The sequence below is a fragment of the Paralichthys olivaceus genome, chromosome 22, assembly GCF_024713975.1.
Source record: "Paralichthys olivaceus isolate ysfri-2021 chromosome 22, ASM2471397v2, whole genome shotgun sequence".
Taxonomy (NCBI): Eukaryota; Metazoa; Chordata; class Actinopteri; order Pleuronectiformes; family Paralichthyidae; genus Paralichthys; species Paralichthys olivaceus.
Window position 1 is genome coordinate 13,224,421 of NC_091114.1, and position 23,177 is coordinate 13,247,597.

General features: G+C 44.5%; 5 protein-coding genes across 6 annotated transcripts; 2 read left to right on the forward strand and 3 right to left on the reverse strand.

The window, feature by feature from the left end:
* Positions 1-491: 491 nt before the first annotated feature.
* Positions 492-9,573, reverse strand: efs (embryonal Fyn-associated substrate). The gene is made up of 8 exons (XM_020095571.2): positions 9,435-9,573; positions 8,774-8,957; positions 6,709-8,028; positions 6,503-6,622; positions 4,474-5,418; positions 4,248-4,319; positions 2,862-3,119; positions 492-2,733 (listed from the first exon to the last, which is right to left on the reverse strand). The coding sequence occupies exons 2-8, from the start codon at positions 8,783-8,785 to the stop codon at positions 2,548-2,550; spliced, it is 2,913 nt and encodes a 970-aa protein (XP_019951130.2). The 5' UTR covers positions 8,786-8,957; positions 9,435-9,573; the 3' UTR covers positions 492-2,547.
* Positions 9,570-12,876, forward strand: dhrs4 (dehydrogenase/reductase (SDR family) member 4). Of its 2 annotated transcripts, none has more exons than XM_069519127.1 (9): positions 9,570-10,100; positions 10,422-10,537; positions 11,045-11,222; positions 11,407-11,508; positions 11,617-11,687; positions 11,770-11,821; positions 11,939-12,073; positions 12,340-12,395; positions 12,491-12,876. In XM_069519127.1, the coding sequence occupies exons 2-9, from the start codon at positions 10,425-10,427 to the stop codon at positions 12,603-12,605; spliced, it is 822 nt and encodes a 273-aa protein (XP_069375228.1). In that variant the 5' UTR covers positions 9,570-10,100; positions 10,422-10,424; the 3' UTR covers positions 12,606-12,876. The 2 variants fall into 2 exon arrangements, with proteins under 2 accessions (XP_069375228.1, XP_019951132.2); XM_020095573.2 differs by having other exon boundaries at positions 9,757-10,100; positions 10,397-10,537.
* tinf2 (TERF1 (TRF1)-interacting nuclear factor 2) lies at positions 12,823-17,686 on the reverse strand. The gene is made up of 10 exons (XM_020095572.2): positions 17,196-17,686; positions 16,233-16,435; positions 16,007-16,114; positions 15,775-15,870; positions 15,571-15,681; positions 15,336-15,459; positions 14,437-15,226; positions 13,819-13,874; positions 13,639-13,718; positions 12,823-13,366 (listed from the first exon to the last, which is right to left on the reverse strand). The coding sequence occupies exons 1-10, from the start codon at positions 17,221-17,223 to the stop codon at positions 13,247-13,249; spliced, it is 1,716 nt and encodes a 571-aa protein (XP_019951131.2). The 5' UTR covers positions 17,224-17,686; the 3' UTR covers positions 12,823-13,246.
* A 765-nt stretch (positions 17,687-18,451) lies between these two features.
* Positions 18,452-22,719, forward strand: cideb (cell death inducing DFFA like effector b). The gene is made up of 5 exons (XM_020095347.2): positions 18,452-18,611; positions 18,735-18,849; positions 19,183-19,341; positions 19,497-19,687; positions 20,352-22,719. The coding sequence occupies exons 1-5, from the start codon at positions 18,586-18,588 to the stop codon at positions 20,491-20,493; spliced, it is 633 nt and encodes a 210-aa protein (XP_019950906.1). The 5' UTR covers positions 18,452-18,585; the 3' UTR covers positions 20,494-22,719.
* Positions 20,655-22,300, reverse strand: homezb (homeobox and leucine zipper encoding b). The gene has a single exon (XM_020095346.2). It carries the CDS (start codon positions 22,298-22,300, stop codon positions 21,170-21,172), a length of 1,131 nt encoding a protein of 376 aa, XP_019950905.2. The 3' UTR covers positions 20,655-21,169.
* Positions 22,720-23,177: the final 458 nt, after the last annotated feature.

The window sequence follows — 23,177 nt, forward strand, 5'->3', positions numbered from 1 at the left end:
ACACACACACACACACACACACACACACACACACACACACACACACTCCCCCCCGGCGTCATCGCTCGTTCCTTTCCGGAAGAGCTCGGCTCCTCGGTCCGAGGCACACGATGTACCCTCCACGCGCACATGTATCATAAAACTTTATTCAAAGTTCATCCCGCTTGAAATGGCTCAATTATAAAAATCTAAATCAAATTACAAAATCTTAAACAAAAGAAATAAATCAGGTAATGCCTTAATGTTGCTATCTGTACACAGTTTTGTATTGTATTTGACTTTTTTTTAAATAAAACTCTTTCTATCTTTCATTTATATAATTCAACTATTGCACTGCTGAGCTGAGCGGTTTCTTCTTGTCCTGGGTTCACTTTGCATGTGACAAACAAAACTCAAACCCGTTGTTCCCTGCAGGGCGAATCCCTACACATGCAATAAACCACAAGTAGAACAAGGGACATGCAATAATCATAATAAATGATACAAACACATTTCATTTAATTGCAAAAGATGTATTTGTGCATTCTGAACATACAAGACAAACATCCAATGTAGTGTAAAGTAGTTTGGGTCTGTTTTACCGTAGAAGAAAAGGTTTCATGTCTATACCTCAAAACAGACTCACATGGGTTCACATAGTGTAAAAGAAACTGTTGTTGTACAAAAGAAAATACAGCTGTATCTTTATTATACTGTAACTTAGGATGTTTTTCTAAAAAACAAACTTCTGTGTTCGTTGTAAATCATCCCGGTGAAGGATGTGCATATATATATATATATATAAAAATTTTAAGCAAGTTAAAGCCATGCAAACTGTAAAAGCAAACGTAAAAATGATCATAATAAATATGTAGCTAAAGGTTACTTGCTGATCGTGCTCTCTTCATACGAACAGATTAGTGTTGTGGCAGGGAGGTGTCCAACTGCGCAACACTGCAAACCTCCACAAGGTGGCGCTGCAGGAAGAGAAAATGCAACAGCAGGAAGTAACAGAACTCCACAGAGAATGATTTGAACTGAGACACACAACTAGAATAAAATGATTATGCAATGCCCGGATGATACTGATTTGGTTACGTAACATTATTTATGATACAGAAGGTAAACCATGTATGATCTAACGTGTAATGTGACAAATATCGTGTTTGTTCCACTTCCAGTCAACCATAAGTTCCATCACAGCTTCATACTGAGCTGTTTGTGCACCTGAGGACTGGGGTGAATGAAAACAGGCAGATTGACACTAAACCAACGCTTAATGACAGAAAACATGTGATTTAAAATACAAACCTCCCACGTTTCATTTAGAAAGTGGGCTGTGCTTCATTCCACAGTTTCTACTAAGGCTGGATCTATGATACTTTGAATCTTTTTTGAGATATTGATAAATATCTGGTTTTAAAATTATGTAAACTAACCAAATGGATTGTTATGATTAATAATCAATTATTAATATAATAATAATAATAACCAGCCCTGGTTTCTACTGTACTCCCTTTACAAACAGGTTCCTGACTTGAAACTATCGAAGCAGGTGCAGTGTTTACGTGTATCTTATGGGAAATTAACATAGAAAGCAGAAAGTCAAACAAACATAACCATGAATATAAGTACAGAACATGTGGGGACTGGTCGCCTCAGAAAACAGGTTTCTGAGCCTCTGCCAGAATATCACATGACTGTGAGAAAGAACAGGATTAGGCAATTTCTCACCCGACCATCACTGCTCACACTTGGTCGCTGCATTATTTTGATAAATTACACATCGTCTATCTCTGTCAGGGAAGGAAGCTGTCTTCATGGCATGTGAGAAACTACATGGATTGAACCTGAACATGTACTGAGAGATGTCTCATGTAATCCCCAGTGAGTGGATTACAAACTGTACTGCAGATTATCTTCTCCTGCTCGGGGGAAATTTGCACGACACAAACACGACACACACTCGCACAAAGTATGCAGGGAAGTCGCTCACTTCCTTACTCCACGCCTGATTCCCTTTCTCCCATATTAAGCCCAAAACACTCTGTTGCCTCAACAGTTTCTGAATAATTATCACAACAGGCCTTTTAGGTATCACAGTACAAAGACGACCAGAACCAGGATGTGAGGCCTCCTTCTGAGCTATTTTTGGAATAGGGGGTGGTGGCTAAATAAATAGAGGAAGGAAGGATAAATTGCTATCATGTGGGGGGGGATACGGCAAACATAATAGAGTAAAGCTCCCAAGATAAACAGTCCGCACGGACACTCAGCCACAAAGGGACTTCAAATATTCAATAAGTTAACACTCAAAAAAGACACGTGTGCCCGATATCAAAGCACAGAGGTCAGTATATAAACAAAGGAAAACCAGCACACAGTTGGAGGACAGACCCAGCACAGTCAGAACCCAGCCAAACACTTATTTCAGGGTCCAACTTCACTTGCTTCAACCCCATTCGAAGGAAAGGTAACGAAAGAGTCTACCAACAAATAAGGCATTTCAGAGAGAGAAAATATATATGTAGTGTATACAAAGTTTTTTCGGGCAAGTGATATGAAATATCATGAGGATATTTCTGCCAGACGCTGGAGCAGAGTGGAGAAGCCTGCCGCTTGCTGGGAGAGCTCAGCGACACGGTCCACCATCTCCTGAGTGGCTGATACTGAGGGGTAGTTTTGTGCAGCCCCCTTTGTTGCCACCACCACTGCCTTCAAGGCCTGGCAGAGTCGTCCCCCTGAGGTTGTGATCTACAGAAATAAAATTAGACAGTTATTATCATAAAACACGTTTGATATAACCCACTTTTTTGTAAATTTGAGCCCTCACTCAAATTACATGACGCAAACTAAATGTGAAGAGGGATTGGTCTCCATACCTTGGCCCGGAGGTCAGCAGAGGTGAGAAGGCGGGAGAGCGTGTCCCCGATAAACACCAGTTTGTGCGCTGTCACTATGAGGCTCTTTCCTCTGGCGACGAAGATGCGGGGAGGCTGGTTCCCCTGCACGCTGTTGAAGAGAACGTCGATGGCGTCTGCCAGGCAGGAGAGGTGGGCCAGGCTCTGAGACGAGTAGAAGGACAGCAGCTCCGAGTCCTCCAGCGAGAGGGACATGGGCAGAGGTGGGGATGGGGTCAACTGCAAAAGAAAAGATGGACTTGAGATTTATAAAGGTTCAGCTACTAAAACCATAATAATTTATCATAATTTTTGATAACAAATTTACTGCTTGAGGGTTTAAAGGGTTTTTCGTTGTACAAGATGGAAAGTAAAGTGAATATATGTCTAGGTTTTGGACTGTTGGTCGGAAAACGGGAAATTATCATTTTTCACTTTACAAACAAGTAAAATGATTCAAGGAAATAACTACAGATAAATTCATTTTTGAAAACATCAGTCTAACCACTCAATATTAGAGATTATTAATGTAATCACAGGAGAGGACATGCAGACTCCTTATACTGAAATGTTCAGGCAGTAAAAAAGAAGTTGCAGCCCCGCTCTTTTGAAACATGCAGATTTATGTGTCAAATCATTGAGTAACTTTAATTATGCAGTAGGAAAACCTATTTTACAAAAGATGCTAGTACATGCAAGTTGATTTTGACAGAGTCTTGTGCTTAACAGTAAGTCAGAGAGAGTTTGACACCAACACACACATGCATACAGGATGTCAACAAGTGGCTGTGCTGAAAGAATAACTGTACTTTTCTGTGCCCCATTGTGCTGCAGCCTCCATTCAATGTAAAGGCAATGCTGTTAAGATTTACAAGTGATCTCTTGTTACGTTGTCTATGGCGTAACCAAGGAATCCAGCAAGGAGTAGAAGAAAATGCAGATGGAGTGATAATAAGAAGTGACCTCAGTACAGAGCGATAGACACTGAGCTCCGATGTGATAAACACATTCTGTCATCTCCACGCAAACAAAGATGAGTGTAGAGATTTATGAGTCAGAAATCCAAAGGGGATTGTGACATAAAGTTTGGCAATGCTGGATAAACACGGTGAGTGTAGAGTTAAGAGTAAACATTGGTTTCGACAACATGAGGAGCCAAGGGGGGGGCTGCAGGCTGGAATAATGAGTCACACTGCTCATTAGTAAACAGAGTGCACCGTCAACACAGAGCAAATCAATGACTTATCTGTGAAGACTAGCTCTGTGCGTTTCAGCACTTTGAAAACAGTGAATGACAATAAATGAACAAGTGACTGACAGCTCACCACCACAGGAGGTGAGGATCCTGTGTGTGGATGTAAGACTCACCCGTGGATCTGCAGTGATAGTTTGTGTTAGTCCGTTCTCAGACAGAGCATTAGGAGGTGGATCAGGTTTTCCCTAGAGTGGGGAGGAGAGAACTGTCAGGCAACGTTCGATTGTATTATCACAATAAAACTACAGGTAACATTAATCAATAGTACAGCAAAGTAAAGATCAGATATAGAAACAAAACTCACGTAATAAATACATTTACATCTTCGGGGAAACTGACCTGCAGTTTGACGTATCCAACACTGTCTCCCGTCGGAACTGGGGCAGGGATGGGGGTCAAGCCGATCCCAGCATACTCATTGCTGGGATCATCTTCTCCATCAAGAGGGCCCACTGTGAGAGTAACAGTTGATGGAGCATGAGGCAAGGGGAAGGCAGGATGAGGGGTTGGGGGCAGTGGTCGCTCCTGGATCCAGCTACCTTTACGAGAGCCCATCCCACCTCCAGATGACTTCCCATCAGGTACTGGGAGCGCGGGCAACGGCCTGCGGGACAGGGATTCTTGGGATGGTAGACGGGGTCGGCCCTGAGCCTGCAGAAGGAGGGCGCTTTCCTCGAGGGACCGCTGAACTAGCGTCAAGAGTCCCTCAGATGGAGGAGCGTTGCCGATGGCGGATAACGCCGGCAGCAGGTCAGACAGGCGAGCCCAAGCCTGCTGAAGAGGTGGGGGTGGATCGCCTGAATGGCTGGCTTTCCAGGTGGACAGGATTTCAGCCAATGAGGTGGCCAGGTCTCGTGATGAAAGAGCAGAGGCCGAGCCAGAGACTGCGCTCAGCACAGAGTGGACAAGGCTGGAAAGCGAAGCCCTCCACTGCACGTCGCCTGAGCCATTACTAGAACAAGAGAGGCGGCGAGTAGAGGTGGAGGAGGACGAGGAAGAGTGGGGGAGGACTTCAATGGTCAGGGCAGGCATGTCATAGATGCCACAGTCGGGCTCAGAGGAGTCTCGTTTATGATCTCCTTTGCTGACTCGTTTCTCAGAGACTGGGACGCGATAGGCTTGTCCAACCAGGACAACGTCCTCACCACAGAGACTGATGGTGGACTCTCCTGGTCCAAGAGGCAAACCCGGAAGCGTAGGGACACTGTAAACTTCATCGTCAACTTCGTCAGGCTGAAGATCTGATGTCGACACGTTCAGAGTGATGGTGGGGACATCATAGACCTGTGTTTGGAGGGGCACAGAAGGAATGTTTTTGAAATTGTGTATTGTTGTACATTTAGACGCCCTTTAAAGCAGTCGTTTTATAGTGGCTGATCTGACTGGAACTGGTTAAGTAAAACTAAAATCTGTAAGTAGATGCAACAAAGAGTCATAGACCAGACCACTAATGGCAGAGACACATTTGGACCGTTAAACATCAAAGAGAAAAAGCGGTGAGTCTGCAGTCCACATACTGTAATTGCAGGCAAAGAGGGGAAAAAATAATCCAACAACTGGCACTCATGTTCAAGTAACATTAAAGGGGAGACTGCTGGGGGTAGGGTAGCGGTGGCTCGGCCTTGGCTCAGCCCTGACAGATGGGTGTGCCTGGGAGAAAATAGAAGCAGCATTTGGACCGGATAGACAGGCTCGCAGCGCAGACTGAGACAGGTGTGGCTTTGCTGTCAAGGGGGGCAGGGAAACACACTAAGTGGAATGTGAGAAGAAATTGTGACAGGGCATTTGATCTTCGTCTGTTGTTGTTGAACGGCCTCACTTGTACAGACAAGATTTCAACACACCGGTTTACCACAGTTCCCAGGTAATTTGTGGGAAATTCATCATTCTGGGTCACAGTTTCACTAGGTTGTTATTACAGATAAATCACATGTAGGTGCGAAACACATCTGAAAGATCCATCCGGTTAATACTTGAGGTAAGAAGATTGCAACGAAACATTGTGTACACAAATAAAGCTGAATTCATTCTATATTTAATGAGCAATGCACACATCTGTTCAAGAGACTGTTTTGATTCCCAACATAGATATATTGCATAAGTTTTGGCTGAACTAGTGGTGAAGAAGTTTCAGAAGCAGTGTTTTCTTTAAGGGAAAGGAACTCAATTTACTGTGTACTTTGGTTTTTACTACTACGTACTATCTTTTACATACAAAAAACTATTTTTTTCTCTCTAGATGAAAGAAAAAGTGAAAAAGCTAAGGGTTAAACAGAACGCGATAGATCTGAGAGGGAACTCGCTTCTAGAAAACGGGTGGTTTAATCTGTTGCCCAGCAAGAAATGCAAAGTAAGCATTTATCTGTACCTCTGTCTCAGAGTCAGCTTGTGATGGAACATAGCGAGGAGTGTCATAGATGCCATCGTCATCGCCGAGGGAAGATGGAACTGGACGCTGCCACCTCCCACTGGGAGGAGTATCATACACCTACAACAAATACATCCAAATCAATTATAACCACTAGCCTTGGTTTACCACAATTTATTGCAACAAGTGAAGTATCTATCACGAACCTGTTCATCCAAAGAATCTGAGTAATCCTGACTTTCTCCTTTTTTGTTTTGCACACTGCTGCTTTTCTCCAGCCCATTATTCATCCTTTCTTCTTTACTCTGAGGAGTTTCCTTCTGTTTGTCTTCTTCTTGCTGCAGAACTGCAGCTGTGGGTTTAGGGAGAGAGTTCGAATTGACTGACGTTGGTGCTGCTTGCTGTGCATCTTTCCTGGTGACTCCCCTCACTGGAGGTGCTGGTGGAGGAGGTTTGCGGGCAAAATTCGGTGACCCGGGCCCCCTGACCTGCCCTGCTCTGACCAGCAATGGGGATCCCCGGTGACAGGCGAGGCCTGGTTTGACCCTGGCAACAGCTGGGTTGGGTGATACTCCTTTGAGACTGGGAGATGCTTGAGCAGGAGATAACTGAGATGGGTGCTGGTGGGCCAAAGGTGAGGCTGAAGTCCTGTGAAGGTTTGCTCCCACAGGGGTGGGCGTTTGATACATCCCAGGTGTGTCCTGGCTTACTTTGGCCTGGGGGGTACCATTTGGTCCACTGACTATAGAGGGGCCATTAGAACAGACAGCTGCAGCTACAACACCTCCAGTTGGGGACTGGTAAACATCATCACCTGCAAGTGGTGTCCCTTTGGGTACCAAGTAACAGTCATCTGAATGTCCTGTTGTTAGTGTTTCTCTAGGGACTAAATATGTGGTGTCCTCTGGCTCATCAGCTGCCCTTGGTGCTCCACTGGGGGAGAGGTACACAGACTCTGCAGCCATGAGAGCTCCAGGCTGCCTGGCATGCTGAGCTATGGGACTTATTGGAGTCTGATAAAGTGTTCCTGTCATTTCTGTGCCTCGTCCCCTCAGAGAAGGCGAGCGTGGACGCCCCGCCACGCCAATATCCCAGTCGGGTCTGGGCCGAGTGCCAGAGCTGGAGTGAGAGCGAGGTCGCCCTCCCTCGACTCTGCGTAGCTCCCCGGGCCTTGAGGCAACTCCTGCTCCTCTGCCCTCACCCACGCCTGGTGGGGAACGATACACTCCATCTACATCCTCTGCGCTGCTGTTGACAGCAGACCGAGCCAATGTCGGACCAGGTGACAAGTAAACAGAGTCCTCGCTGGGGCCGCGACGAGGGTCTGTGCCTGGGGGTGGGGCGGTCTGGAGGAGACGAAGGCGGTTGGCAGGGGCAATGCCCTGTCTCCCATGCAGGGAGCAGAGCCACCACCCCGGCCCACCGCTCTGCTCCTGTTCAAGAACCATCAGGATGTCACCTTTCCGGAAAGCCAGCTCCTCTGGGCTCTCTGCCGTGTTGTCAAACAGAGCCTTGGCTAATACCGTCTGAGGGGCAAGGAGACAAGAGGAGAAATTAACAAGACAGACCAACCGATTCAGTAATTCACATGCTGCAAATTAAGCCACGAAGAAGTGGGTTTTAATCAACCAACTAAATACACACAAGCTCGTGTCTCACATCTGTGCACCGCAAAACAAACAAGTACATTGACATGGCTCAGCCAAGTGAGCCGCATAAGAAGGATGATTGTTAAGAGTTATTGAATGGAGAGTGAATAGGAGTGAATAGGGAAGATCTCGTAAAACGTCCACGAGAAAGACAGAGGACGGGAAGAGGGAAAAACAAAAAAAAGACTGAAAATGCAAAACGCTATCATCACGACTCACTAAAAATTCACAGCTGTGTCATGAAGCAGAGGGGGAAACGGTGGGGTGGCACAGTTGGGGAGGATCAATGACCAAGTGGACAACAAGGGGCTTAATGGTAATGAGGGAGATGAGCGTGGGGGAGGGGGATGAGAGGCACATCTGTCCCTTACTGTTTAGGGTTTAATTGCCAACCCAAAGCCAGGAGAGTCAAGCCCCCTTTCATTTTCTAAACCAACCCCCTGGGGACAGCCAGGCTCAGTTGGGCCATGTGGGACCCCCATAAAAGTGTAATGGAGGGGATGAGTATCCAGATATGATGAGATGGTGCAGGGAGCATACACATAAACCTGCTGCAATGTTGCTTTGGATCAGATTTTAATCATCATAAATGCACATGCAAATCCAGAAATCAAATACTCACGGAGACAGACATTGTGATGAGATCGATAAGGAAGTCTCAGAGAAACTGCAACTCAGGCGTCCTGGTCAGTCGGGCTCATCGTCCATCCAGATCATGGATGTGCAGGTCGCCACCACACAGGCTGGGACTGAGAAGGACACATCTTACAGTCCGAGAGCCTCGTCGTCCGCCATCACACGGCTTCCTGCAAACCGTGCACACACGCACACCACGCTGAGTTAACGCGTCCCGCACACCGATGCTCACGGCAGACACACGTGAAGTGAACCGGGACGCACCTGTCTGTCCTCCCCACGCCCAGTTACGCTACTTTACACGCAGCCCCCCCCCAGCTCGGGCTAACGTTAGCTTAGCACCGCAGATAAACGAGTGGCGTGCACCCGCTAAGCTAACACGGCGAGTCGATCTGAGCGTGTAGCTGCAAAGCCGGATTAAACCTTCATTAATTCAAACGGTAGCTAGCCGGAGGGACATTAACACACGCTGTCGCGGCCTAGCTGCTAGCGCTAGCATTAACGTTAGCCGCGGTGCAGAGCTCTTCTATCTTCATCGGCTAATGTTCGGTTCAAAACAACAATGGCACCGCCGGTCAAAGGCACCGAAGCCGAGTCGCCCCCTCGGCTAGCGTTAGCACGAAGGAGCTGCGGCCGTGAAACGTTACCTCGCTTGTGTCTCTATCTTATCCCGGTAAACTTCCTTCACGTCTGCGCTGCGTGAAATCACTTCTCCTTCTTCTTCTCAGGCGTGAAAAAATCTGCGGCCATCGACGTTCAATCATCTTTCGGGCGATGACAACAGCGAAGGTCTCCGCCCTCCTCGCGAGCCTGCGCGCTCCGCTGATCTACAAGCGGAAGTGGAGCGGAAGTGGAGCGCGCCGCCTCATCCAGTGAGTTGTGAGATCGAGTGGATGGGCGCAGCGCGCGACGAAGCTCTTCTGTGATTGGCTCGTTTTTTTTTTTTCCTGGGTTGCGTTGGAGGACGCTCGAGTAGCGCCGTTAATCACAGCACTGAGCTGTACGTCGAGAAAAATACAACTACGAACCGCTCGCTGCTGCTGCGATAGAGAACTACAACAAATGTCCCCACTACCGAATTAATCCTCATTGTTATTTTTATTGGGAGTTTAATTGAAAACAAGTATTAAATACGAGCGACTACATGGCGGAGGCTTTTATTTTGACAGCGGGACTTTTACCCGGAAAACACTGTCCACTGACTGTGGCTGTGAATCGTCGGTAGCTGAAGGTCCCGACGCTGGACTGTGAAGGTGTTTTAACCAAAACCCTCCTGTGAACAACCTCGTGTTGAATCTTGCACGAACTGAAGGGTGAGCTCATGCCCCTGATCATATTTGCACTCATGCACTTCACGTGATCGCACACTGAACACAACTTGAACCGAGTTGTCTGCCTCTCTTAAAAAGTGTCTGACCATAACTGCTGCTGGGATCAATACGTCATCATTAGTTTAAGAGACTGATTCAAACCCTGAATCCACGAGGTCTTTATCGATCATTTCACTCAGGTGACCTCTGCCCCACTCCCCCAGTGTTCTCACTCACTCACACACACACACACACACACACACACACACACACACACACACACACACACACACACACAGACACATGGTCATTCTCTGTCCTCAGGTGATGTTGAGGAGTGTGTTCAGGAGCCTGAGGACCAACACTGTCTCTGCCCAGAGAAGCATGTCTCAAAGCAGCCTTGCTGGAAGGGTGGCCATAGTCACTGCCTCCACAGATGGGTAAGAACCACGCCTGACGCCTGCTCTGCATTAAGTTCCAACAGTCACCTCAGGAAACCACTTTTAAATTCACCAGATCTGGATTTTTGTTTGCATCTTCATATTCTTGTACTCACTCATAAACACCAGTCTCCTGAACAGGCCTTGTCAAATCAATGAAAATGCAAAGTGAAAATATATCCTGGGTTCCTTCCTGACCTATATCGCATCCTTTCACCAAGTTTTGTGATTATCGTCACGTAGTTTTTGCGTAAACCAGCAAACCATCAACTTAACAAGTACAGATGAAAACATAACCTCCTTGGCGAATGTAATACTCCAAAAAATAACCACGTAAGTGTCCGTCTGATGACAACACAGTGACTGATGTGATCACAATCACAGAATAACTTTGAAATAAACTATTAGTGCTGAGTTGCACTTTGTTTCCAACAGCACATTCATGGTAATAATAATATCGAATGATGTTTGCTCCACTGTCATGGTCCCCTCTACCCCCCTCCTCAGAATTGGTCTGGCTGCAGCTGAGGCTCTGGGAAAGCGAGGAGCCCACGTGGTGGTGAGCAGCCGGCGACAGGCCAACGTGGACAAGGCTGTGGCGCTGCTGCAGAGCCAGAGCATCCAGGTGACAGGCACCACCTGCAACGTCGGCAAAGGAGAAGACAGAGAGAAACTGGTTCAAATGGTGAGGAGTCAACTGAGGAGGACATTAAATATGACTGGATTGTCTTGTATGAGTGTGTTATTAGTCATGTCTCTTGTTTTATCAATTCCTCCTGGGCTCCTGCTGTTTGAAACCCTCAAAATAATGAGTCTGTTAGTGATTATTTTTACGTATAACCTCATTTATAATCTCATGCTGTGTGTAGACTCTGGAGAAGTGTGGGGGGATCGACATCCTGGTCTCCAACGCAGCGGTCAACCCTTTCTTTGGAAACATCATGGACTCCACAGAGGAGGTCTGGGACAAGGTACTAATCAGGCTCCGTGACTCATTTATGAACCTGAATAAAAGTTAGAATTAATACAGGATTATTTTTGTGTTTAAAATTTGAATTTAGCTGAAATATCTTTTCTAGATTCTGTCTATAAATGTGAAATCGGCCTTTCTCATGACCAAGTTGGTGGTGCCTCATATGGAGAAAAGGGGGTGAGTGAGAAAAGATGCAAACAATAAAGACTGTATTACTGTTTCATTTTAAATGATTTGAAGTCTGTCTTTTCTCTTCTAGAGGTGGAAATGTCGTGTTTGTGTCGTCTGTGGCTGGATACCAACCAATGCAGGTCAGCGAGAGCATGAATTAAGACTCAGGACAGTTAATGCCGGCAGATATCAACATGAATACATGTCATTAAGAGAGTAAATCTGTGACATAAGGTTTCTGGTCTGTGTTGCTGCAGGCGCTGGGTCCGTACAGCGTCAGTAAAACAGCCTTGTTGGGTCTGACCCGGGCGCTGGCCCCTGAGCTGGCTCAGAGCAACATAAGAGTCAACTGTGTGGCCCCTGGAGTCATCAAGACCCGCTTCAGCTCTGCAGTAAGGAGAAAACACACACACACACATAAGCAGAGGTAGAGACTAGAGGGAGCGATGGAGAGATGAAGTTAGATGTTTAGTTTGCACTGCTGCTCCCTAGTGTTTATATTTAGTAACAGATATAATTTTTCAACCTGGGCCCAAAGTTTATCAATGATTCTTTTTTTTCACCAATAAAAGGCTTGATTGAAAAATAAACAGAATTCCCCTTTGAAACACCAGGCGCAAATAACGTGTCTGTAACTTAACACTCTGTCATCTCACAGTTGTGGAAAAATGACAACATCGTGGACGAGTTCAAAAAGCAGCTCAGCATCAAAAGGTACAAGTCAACTTCAACTTGTCGCTGGTATTATATATATACGTGAATTATAATGCATGAATAATGCGTGAATTATAATCTTTTAAATTTCCCAGAATTGGAGAGCCAAGTGAAATTGGCGGTGTGATCGCCTTCCTGTGCTCTGACGAGGCTTCCTACATCACCGGAGAGACCGTCACAGTGACCGGAGGGATGAGCTGTCGACTCTGAGCCTGCAGCTGCAACACTAATGTGCACTTAGTTCTTGTCTCTGTGTTGATTATGTTTTTTTTTTTTTTTGATTACTGCCACATCAACCTGTTAGTGAAGATTCTGCATCGTATTCTTAATGTTCTGTGATTAAGATTTTTAATCAAGACGTGACAGTTTCAACAAATGATGCATGATGACTCTGTAATTGCTGCTACAATTAATTGAACCTTTGCAGTATATTTGATAAACCTTTATTCAATTTGTAAATAAATGAGACAATTTACAGCCATTTCATCATTCATTTTACACCTAACGCTAACAGATAGAGTCACGGTGAATGACGTGCAACATAATGTACAAAGACACATTTTTCTAATTTCAAAAACCTTCATTAGCATGTGTGAAATGAAAAAAAAAATTTGTTACAGAAATTGTCTGATATATATTTACACATTATCTGTACTCTAATGTTCTCAATGATGGAAAAACTCATGTTTGCATGACAATGTTTATAATCAGAGTCAATGCAATTTCAGGGCAGGTTCTCCATGATCACACAACGTATTGAGGTTCAAAACAATTACAGCATGAATCATGATAGATAAGGAACTGGTTGCTCCGTCACAAAGTCCAAATCCTGGCGATAAAAATCTGTGTCTTCACCTGCGTTTGCTGCCAGCAGACAGCAAGTCTCTCCGAGCCACACCAGGTTTCCAGTACTCCCTCAGAGTGGGAACGTAGGTGCCATGTTTGGTCTTGTAGTAGCGCTTTATGAACAGCTGGGGGAGACAGTAAGGGAGAAAACAGGGGGGAGGAGGAGAGTCGTTATTTTCCAGTAAAATCCAAAACTTTATTATTTATTATACTCATGACTCTTCAATGACTGGTTGGGTTTCAAATCCCTCTTTTGGGACAATGTGGCAAATTAGAGGAATTTCAATGTAAGATTTCATTTCTTGAATGATCTCTACTGTCTGTCTATTCTTAGAAACACCGACGACACATTTTCACTTCCACATTAATATTACTTTAAGATTAAGATCATACATACCCTCCCTTTGAAGTTCTTTGTCGCCTCATCCTCAGAATCAGCTACGTAGTCTTCACTGCCTCCTGCAGCGGCCGGAGTCTCTAAACATGAAAGCAAATGCAGTTAAGACTGAAACCTGCGCAGACAACTGTTCATCGCAAATATTCCCCCGTGATCAATTTACACAATTTGGGAAATCACCTGTGTAAGTCCGTCGGCGAGGAGAGCCGCTTACACTCGATGAGAGAGGATGATTTCTGTCGAGTAGAAACATCATTAAACCATGAAGTCGTAGTTTCAATAGCTGGTGAATTGTAGACCTGAGAATACGTAACTAAGCTGCTTGGATTTGCTTTGTCCAGAACATTTATAATTAAAGTTTAAAGACAAACAGGAAACACTGAAATAATAAGATATTTTTATTCTCATAAGACCCGCAGTTATGAAAAGGACAATATAGTTTACATGCATATTTAAATCACTAATGTTATCTTACTGAGACAGAAAAAACAAATGAAACCAGAAACACTGAAATCCGTACCATTGTTTTTAGGTTTGAACCACAGTAATAACAAACTACATTAAAGATGACATCTCTTTGTGTTCTCTCCTAAGATCTACTTAAAATGTCTGGTTTTGTCTTATTTTGAAATTTAAACATCAGCAGACCAGAATCTTTTATTCATAAATAAAAGAGAATATGATTTACAGGAACCCAGGGCAGAATATCCAGAACACATAAAGAAACAGTTTCTGCTAGCGGCTGAGTTCGTGCGATACAAACTTAGGCTGTGACATACTTTGCAGCGTGTCTCTTACTCTTTATCATCCGAGCCAGCACTGTCTGAGTCGGGCTTTTCCAGTTGGTTGCTTGTGCTTTTGTGCATCGGAGCTTTGACCGGCAACTTCCTCCTCTGATTCTCTTCCTTATAGAAGGATCTTCCTCCTCCACCCGTCCTGGCACTAGCAGAGGCCACTGGCAGCTTGTCGATTATGATTCTGGGCTGTTTTCTCAGACAACACTCAAAAAGGGAGCAGAGGGATGGATCATCAGGCAGGTGGAGCTTTTGGACTCCAGATGCCAGTGCTGCTCTGCTGAGCTGCTCCTCTTCACTCTCACTTGTTCTCTGGTCACTGCCTCCCTGCCTGACGCTGTAAATCTTCCTCTTTCCAGATTTGGTCATACCTGCAACATCCTCCTCCTCCTCTTCGTCGATTTCACTTTGTCTGTTGTCAGGTTGTTTGCGTTTCATTCCTCTGCTTCTTTTGGAGACGTCCCCCTCCCCCTCCAGTTGTTCCTCACCCTCTTTCACTCCATCATTGGGTTTTTGTCTCTCTTTGACCACAGTGAACTTTAAGCTGTCTTTTGTTGCATCTTTTGAGGTGGCTGGCTTGTCGCCTCTAAATGCTCTTCTACTGGCTGAGGCCATGACCGGTACGTCCTCGTTAGATATTAGTCCGATTACAGGTGTTATAAATGGTGTCTTCTCTCTCCTGGACTGATCCCCTGCAGACGTTTTGGCACCTCCTTGATTTGAAGTGACTCTTCCAGACGGGGGCAGAGAAAGTGAATCCAGGATGGAGTCTCCCATGTTTGGAGGGAGAGATGCTGTAAAAAACAAACAACGCAATGAATAACTGAGATTATTAGAAATGGATCATTGAAATTAAAAGTCTTGCTGTCAGAGTCATTCCAGAAGGAGATAATCTAACTCTACCTGCAGGCTCAAGATGACCCAGACAGGTTTGATGCTGAAGCAAAATGTTGAGGAGCTGGGGCTGGGTGGCTGACCGCGCACACTCCTCAAGGACGGGGGGGGCATCACTGAGCCACGACACAGTCTGGAGGCAAATGATATGAAGATATTACAGTTTCAAAGTAGGATTACAAGTGAACAGCTTGGCAATGAATAAAGTTTTATTTGAAACAAGGGTTGATGCTCTCAAGCAAACCTGAGCTAGGTTGGGAACTGGCAGCAACTGGTCCAGTCGAATCAAAAACTCCCACAGCAGCTTCTCCAGCTCCTCGTCAAACTTTGGACCGTAATCCACAGGAAACTCCTCCTGTCAGCAGACAGAGTAAAAGATGTTGGCCATTAAATTCCTGCGTACCTCGACAGAACAGAGATTAAAATCATTAGCTTTGTGTGGACTCACCTTGAAGAACTGTTCTCTCTCTGCTGGGTCTGTCAGCATCACGTGAACAAATGAATGGAAACTTTCAACTGTCCTCGCGATTTTTACGTCCTTCCTCTGGGACACAAAGAGGGACAATGCGATGTATTATACGATTTGTTTTAACATTACAATCACAAAGTTGAATGTTTGAAATAGAAGCCTATAAAACAGCAGTTTGTTGTGAGTTTATGAACATTAGGATGTTATTTACCACAGCAGCAGACAAGGAGGGCGAAGGGGCAGCTGGAGCGCGGATCCTTTTCATGTGAGCTTCAATCACCTTCACATCAGGCTGTGTACGAAGAAGCTCCAAGATCAGCTGAAAAAAGGAAGTGAAGGACGATAACATGCCCATTATCAAACCAGGCACATATTACTGAAACGCGGAGAGAGGCTGGCACCATGGGGGAGTCTCATTAAAAGTCTTGATTTCTCACCCGTCCTCTCAGCCCCAGTGTCAGCTTGCCCTGGTGCCTCACGGTGAGCAGCCCGGGGACAGTGTCACAGGCCGATGTCACAAACTCCTCCACAACCCCGTACTGCATCACATCCCTCTGCTTCAGCACCTTCCAGAAAGCTGCGGACACCAGGCGCACGGGCGGGGCCAGAAGCTGAAGTGCAGCAAAAGGGAGGCTGACATCTGTGCCGGAGACAAAACACACAGAACTGAGTCCACTCGCTGCAGATATTCACAAACTAACAGAGAATACAAACACCTAAACCCATGAAACAACCTGAAATCAAACTGTTATGTTTCCCATTAAATAACTAATATATACAATATGGAGCATATGTGAACGAGCTGCTGGTTAAGTATCCGATCATTATTAATGAATGACTTATTCAAGAGGAGGATGAAATAAGTGTGGTCTTCTTCTCACTTGTTTTTAATAAGTAGATTAAATCATTAAGTGTTTGACTTTTCTCTCCCTCGTTTGTATAATTTCTTCTTTACTCACATGTTTTGTTGTGTAAGTGAATGAATGAATTCCCGAGTTAAAACAAAGGTTGAGTGAATGAATGTTGAATATTCTTCTATATTATACTACATAATTGGCTTTATTTGATTTGAATGACAATTTGCTTCCAGTCATTGGTGTTATTCTATTCATACTCTTGGTCGGTGCCATAGAAATAAAGTTAAATATAATTGCTGTGTTAGAGAAAACTATAGCATATGATCAATTATTATGTACTGGTGGATCACCCAGCTCAGGCGGAAGGATTCTGCTTTATCCAGGACACAGTTACACAGTCAGTGATGCTGGGACGTGGTGGTTCTGTGGTGGATGTTAATAGAACCGACTAAATGACACCATCTGTTCACTGGCGGATCTGTCGCTCCTCTGCTTGTCTCGACCCCAGTTTGAATAGTTAATATCATCCATCCTCACACTCACCAGTGTCTTTAGGCTTCCTCGTCGCCATCCCGCGGTTAAAATCAATTAAACCCAGTGGAGCCGTGGACGTTAAATGACCCGAAGCCTGGAGGGTCACAAACCCAACGTTAGCTTAGCAACTTGGACGAGTCGCTCCGCTGGTTAGCGCTGAAGACAACAAAACCAGGCGGCAAACGGAGAGTCGATCCCGGGAGGAGCTCTAACCGAGTCGCTGCGGAGCGGACAGGTCTCTTCTCCACATGTCACCGTGGCTGCTGCTGTTGTTGTTGTTGTTGTTATTGTTATTGTTGTTGTTCACGCGCTGAAAACAAAGCTACTGAGGAAACTTCGGCTTCGTCCTCCCGCCTTCACTCACAACCTCTGGGAGCGCTCACGTCGTCACCAGGCGTGTCCCCCGGGCGGGCGGGGACTGTACGTGAAGCACACGGGCTCACATTAGGGAAGCCCCCGCCCCCCACGCGAGCACAACAGCACTTTACACAAGCGCTCCCAATTTTTTTTGTTGTTATTCTCAGGATATGACGTTAAGCCGTTTCCTGCACTGACGTCAGTTTTACTGCTTGGCAAATTGTGGGTATCTTCTTTTTAAAGAGGAAAAACAGAATAAGAAGAAAAAGGTGTGAGGAGAAACAGAAAAGAAGGTTGAGAGGAAGATCCGAGCTTTAAAGGAACTTATGGATATGAAATAAATGTGAATAAAAAGAAAAGGAAAGGCTGGAAATCAAGAAAACTCATGAGCAGGACAGTGAAACCATTGTTGTCATTTTGACTTTATATCCATATAATGCTCCTAAAAGTATTATTATTATTGTAAAATATTCATTTCAAAATCTGCAACGCTTAAATACAAAACTGGATTTCTAAATGAATTGTACATTTGTTCAAAACCAATCCCTAGAATTCGTTTTTAAATAGTTTTTCTAGTGTTTCAAGGAATCAAAACAACACCTCAAGAATATTTTACGATTTAAATGTATAAATGATCAATATAAGACAATTATTTTCATTCATAATCAACTGACCACACGGGACAGAAAATAGTGAAAGAATGTCCCACACATCAAGTGCATGTGTTTAACTGTCATGTACTGATATCAACCTCAAACATCTGCTATCAGTTGTGTTGTAGTTGTAGTCAAGCTGGAAAATGTCTTTCAGTCACACAGACACACACACACACACACACACACACACACACACACACACACACACACACACACACACACACACACACACAGTGACCAGGTGAACCTTGCCCACTGCTGGTCTGTATCTGAGTAATCACCAGGTTTGGAGCAAAGTCCACTAACTGGGTCGAACACAAAATCTCCCACCACACATCCTACACAACAACAACGCTGTGAGGAGCGACAACAAGACATCGACAACAATGGACAGCACATCTTCATTCATCAAGTGAGTAAACAATTCGTTTTGTTCTGTTGATAGTGAGTGAATTTGCTTCCTCTTGCTTGATCCGCGGGTCAAATAATCAATCATGAATGTAGATCAGCCCGTTTATGTTTCGTCTGACCCCAGATCAGTGACCAAGCGAGTGTGGTCGCCGACCCAGAGGCCCTTCAGGGTGTGCAGTGACAACAGGGCGACCAAGAAGGGCATCACAGCTGGGACCCTGGAGGAGCTGAAAGAACGGGTGAGAGTGATAATGGAAAGAAATCAAATACAGTCACAACACAGATTCTTACAGGAAGAATTTAAGATGACACACTGAACCAAACTCTCACCTGATTATAAATGTTTTCTTTCAATTTTGTCTGCGAGTTATTTTTTCCCTGTACAAAACCACCTTGAATCTACCTCTTGTGTATGAATTGTTCTCATTGAGTCACAGATATTGTTCATTATCGTTTGGCATCGGTTGAAGTTCCAACTGAAAACTGCTGCGTGAGGGAAATTACAATCAAGTCCTTATTACGACACGAGCGCTGACTTCAGGGTGTAACAGTGACTTGTACCTGTGCTGTAGGTGTGCCAGGCGTTGCTGCTGTCCCTCTCTGCCATGTCTCTGTCTCTGGTTTGTGAGGAGGACGGTACAGAGGTGGACTCTGACGAGTTCCTCATGACGCTGCCTGACAACACAATGCTCATGGCCCTGGAGCCTGGACAGACATGGAGATCCCAGACAGTACGTTTGACCAAAGAATCAAAGTAACCCTACATGTATTCCTGTTATTACAGTTCCTTTAAAACTGATTTAGGACGTGTTTTCATCTACTAAAATACTTCTGCGTGCATCACAAATATTAAATTTATGTGACCTTTGTTGCCGATTCCTCCCAGGGTGCAGTCGTGCCCAAATCTCACGACCACAACAAGCCTCGGACCGGGAGAGACATAGCACGTGTCACCTTTGACCTTTACAAGATGAGCCCTAAGGATATGTTTGGCTCGCTGAGCGTGAAGGCCACGTTTCAGGGCCTGTACTCTGTGAGCGCCGACTTCCAGTGTCTGGGGCCCAAGAAAATCCTCAGGTGAGATGTTTGAGCAAATAAGAAACTAGATGAAGAAGAATCATCAACACATGTGATGCAGTTGTAGGGAATGTGCAACATCCTCTCAAGCATGTAGATGTTATTTAAGAAGAGGGACCAACACTTCAAGAGTAAAAGTTCTAGAATCAAAAACGTATCAAACTGTTGAGAGCAAACTTAGTATAAAAAGTGAAAGCACTCATCCTGCACAAAAGTGACATTAGATCTTAAATAATGATGGAAGCATATGAAATGTGTAGCTGGAGGAGGTGGAGCTAGTTTCAACTATTTTATAGAGATTTAGACCAATGACAACCAAGTAATTGAGTCCAACAATATTCTGTGACACAAATTTTCATGTCTCCTATCATTGCCTCTTTTGTGAAGAATAATAATAATAATAATAATAATAATAATAACTGTACCTCTTTAAACCTCAAACAAGTATTACTGTTTGAAAATACAGTAACAAGTAACAAAGAACCTTGCATGTAAAGAACCTCAAAATGGAACTTATTATTTCAAGTAGTACAACTTTCCAGTCCCAAGTCCAAACTGAGCAACTTGCAGTTAGATGGAATGTACCGTGATGGAATGTGGCTTGAATTGGTTGTGTGCAGCAGTCTCAGTAGAAAAAATAGTTTCTATGACACTTGTTTTTCAGAGAAGCGCTGCGTGTGGCCTCCGCCCTCCTTCAGGCCGCCGGGCACCTGCTCATCACGTCTGCTTCCATGATCCGGCGCGTCATCGAAGGCGCTGAGTTTTGGCAGCCGCAGCGGGCGGAGTACACGGCCAGCTGGAACTGACGGAGCCAGGAAAGACCTTTTTGAGAAACATGTGAAGTAGAATAACACCAGGTCTGAGGCTGAGTTTATGTCTGAAATGTCCTTTGAAAGCTTCTCTGCACTGATTAACTGTCTTGAGGGGTTTTGAGTTAATACTGCAGTGACACTTTCAAACAATGTGATGAACGATTGTTTCTATTAAGCAGAACAAAACACACAAAAATGCAAAACTTCACAATATGTTTTTCTCAAGTTTTCTTTAGGTAACAAGAGAAAGTTATATTCTAATAATATCTTGAAATTGTGCTGTATTGTGTATGTGGATTACAGGGAACAAAGCACTGGTTATTGTTATTATCATATGTTAACATCATCTCATTGTAAAATATTCATGGCATTAGTTTAAAAAAAGATGATTAACTGTGTCTGTTAATGTTTTAACAATCGTAAGATGAGTTGTGTTCAATCAATGAAAGTGTTTTAACTTGAATGACAATTAAACCTCTGCACAGCACGGTGGGACTCCGTTATGCTGAACATGCTTGTTCACACACTAATCAACAACTAAGGACAGTATAACAACAATAACTTCCATATGAAAGAACAGACACCACAAAGTAGATGATGTAAACGGCGTCCGAACATCATCCTCGTTCCCTTTCCTGTCGTTTCGGCTGGAGACGCTGAGGCATCATTTCTAATCTGAATGAACATTTACAAATTTCCTACTTCCTCTCAAGCTTCCTCTTCCATGTTGCTTTTCCTTACTCAGCTGCGGCTTTGCCGACATCGTCAGGAGCTGCCGGTACCTGATGTTGGCAAGTGCCCGGCTGTGCTGCTCCTGCCTCATCCAGCCTGGCTTTCCCCTCTTAATGTAATAGCGTGTGTCGCTGAACCACTGCACCAATGCTGGCCGAGGGATGCCGATCGACCTCGTCAGGCGGTCGAAGTCCTCCCCGTTTGGATACTGGCAGTTAGAGAAAGTCAACTGCAGCATTTCCCTCTTCTCTCTGGCAATAGATTTTGTCTCTGACTTGATGGAGTTTCTCGTGTCCCTCTTCTTTTGTGTCACTTGATAGCTTCTTATTTCCACCTCTCTGGCTCTCTCCATGAAACCGTCATCGTCTTCCTCCATCTCCCTCTTTTCGATCTTGTTTGTAACTGCCATCCTTCTGCGCCTTTTCTGAGTATTCCTTTTGACTTCCGCAGCTGTTTCTGTCTCACTATCCTCCTCTTGGTTCTTTGGTAGCATCATTTTTCCATCTCTAGCCGTCACATTTCCTCCCATCATCGTTCCCATATTTGAGCTCTGTTCCACCTTGATTTTTCCTGCCTTCTTCACACCAGATTTTTTTATCCCTTTCTTCTGTTCCTTCTTCTCGCTTGTTTCCTGTTTCACCTCTCCCCCCATCTGGTTTTCCAGCTCTCCCTTACCCCGAATCTTTTCCTGACTGGACTTGAACTTCCTCCGGACCTCTTGGATGTCTTTGTAGTCCCAGCTAATGCCGTAGCGAAGCCTCTGTACCATGAACCACACCTTCACTTGGTCTGGGTGCAGGGAGCAGCGCCTGGCCAGCACGGCTGTCTGTTTCTGTGTTAGATATGGGAAGCCATCAAAGGCCTTGTCGAGCTCTGCTCTACCGTCCAGCTGTAGGTCGACCTGGTTTAAATGCACCCACACAAGCCTCTGACACTCAGACAGCAGGGGCAGAACCAGTGCACAGTTTTGGAGCATGTTGAAATCCGCAGGCGGGGCGACCTTCATTTCTTGTGTCTCACCACAAGCATCCGGTGTGTTCTGTCTGAGCCCTGGAAAACCTTCATCCATGGTAACGACTCCTATCAAGAGCATACAGACAGAAATGGTTAATGTCATCCATACATCCTGGAGGAAAATACTCAAAATTGTTTTGGTGTCTGCACTTAACAGTAATTCCAGATGTAAATCAGCGTCATTATATATTCTTATCTCTGTAAATCAACTTCATCAGTCCTTTTCTCCCACTTCTGGGGTTTGTATAAATATTGTGTTGCTGAACCACAAACTTTTTTTAATACAGTTTGTCAGTTTCTCTTTAATAGATATGGTTTTAAACTGGAGGAGGATTTTGTATGAATCTGGTTCGTGGGGTTTTGATTTCACACTCTTGTATCTTGTTCCTTTATTGATTAAAACTTTCTCAGATTTGCTTTATCACATCATAAAACGACTTGTAATGTGAATAAAGTTCAGATTGTAATCACTCACTCATTGTGGATTAAAAACCAGTTTTACTACAGGTGTAAGAAATAATATATTTACAATGAACTGTCACCACACTGCAGAAGTAAAGGTATGTATGAGTATACAAATACACACAACTTCAAGAATCCAAAGTACTTTCTATGAAGTGTGACTCTTTTCATTGTGTTGTGGTTTAAACATTATTATCAGGATCTGTGTGTTCCTGTGCTTGGAGCATGTCGTCATTGGCTTTAACTTTATAACTGAAGAGGGCTAAGCAGCTAGCTAGCATGCTAACTATCCCCTGGCTAACTTTAGCTAAACTGAGTCAAGTACAGAAACTTTATGAATGATTTACATTTACAATAACTCACTTTGTTCACTCCCGTTGTTTGTAGAGAAAACATAAAATATCAGTTTAGCTAACACCGGTTAGCTCGCTAAATAGCTAGCGTGGGAAACTTAGCTTCCTGCTTCCTGT

Excerpts from the sequence above, each read along its gene's own strand:
- efs (XM_020095571.2), bottom strand. Across the intron at positions 6,623-6,708 it reads CAGATTCTTTGGATGAACAG|GTGTATGATACTCCTCCCAG; the intron begins GTTCGTGATAGA and ends TATTTGTTGTAG. Across the intron at positions 5,419-6,502 it reads AAGCTGACTCTGAGACAGAG|GTCTATGATGTCCCCACCAT; the intron begins GTACAGATAAAT and ends CTCCAAACACAG.
- dhrs4 (XM_020095573.2), top strand. The coding sequence starts at position 10,401 with ATGGTCATTCTCTGTCCTCAGGTGATGTTGAGGAGTGTGTTCAGGAGC. Across the intron at positions 10,538-11,044 it reads GTCACTGCCTCCACAGATGG|AATTGGTCTGGCTGCAGCTG; the intron begins GTAAGAACCACG and ends CCCCCTCCTCAG. Across the intron at positions 12,074-12,339 it reads AGACCCGCTTCAGCTCTGCA|TTGTGGAAAAATGACAACAT; the intron begins GTAAGGAGAAAA and ends GTCATCTCACAG.
- tinf2 (XM_020095572.2), bottom strand. The coding sequence starts at position 17,223 with ATGGCGACGAGGAAGCCTAAAGACACTG. Across the intron at positions 13,875-14,436 it reads GCTGGCTCGGATGATAAAGA|AAATCATCCTCTCTCATCGA; the intron begins GTAAGAGACACG and ends TCTACTCGACAG. Across the intron at positions 13,367-13,638 it reads CAAAGAACTTCAAAGGGAGG|CTGTTCATAAAGCGCTACTA; the intron begins GTATGTATGATC and ends TGTCTCCCCCAG.
- cideb (XM_020095347.2), top strand. The coding sequence starts at position 18,586 with ATGGACAGCACATCTTCATTCATCAA. Across the intron at positions 18,612-18,734 it reads AGCACATCTTCATTCATCAA|ATCAGTGACCAAGCGAGTGT; the intron begins GTGAGTAAACAA and ends GTCTGACCCCAG. Across the intron at positions 19,342-19,496 it reads AGACATGGAGATCCCAGACA|GGTGCAGTCGTGCCCAAATC; the intron begins GTACGTTTGACC and ends GATTCCTCCCAG.
- homezb (XM_020095346.2), bottom strand. The coding sequence starts at position 22,300 with ATGGATGAAGGTTTTCCAGGGCTCAGACAGAACACACCGGATGCTTGT.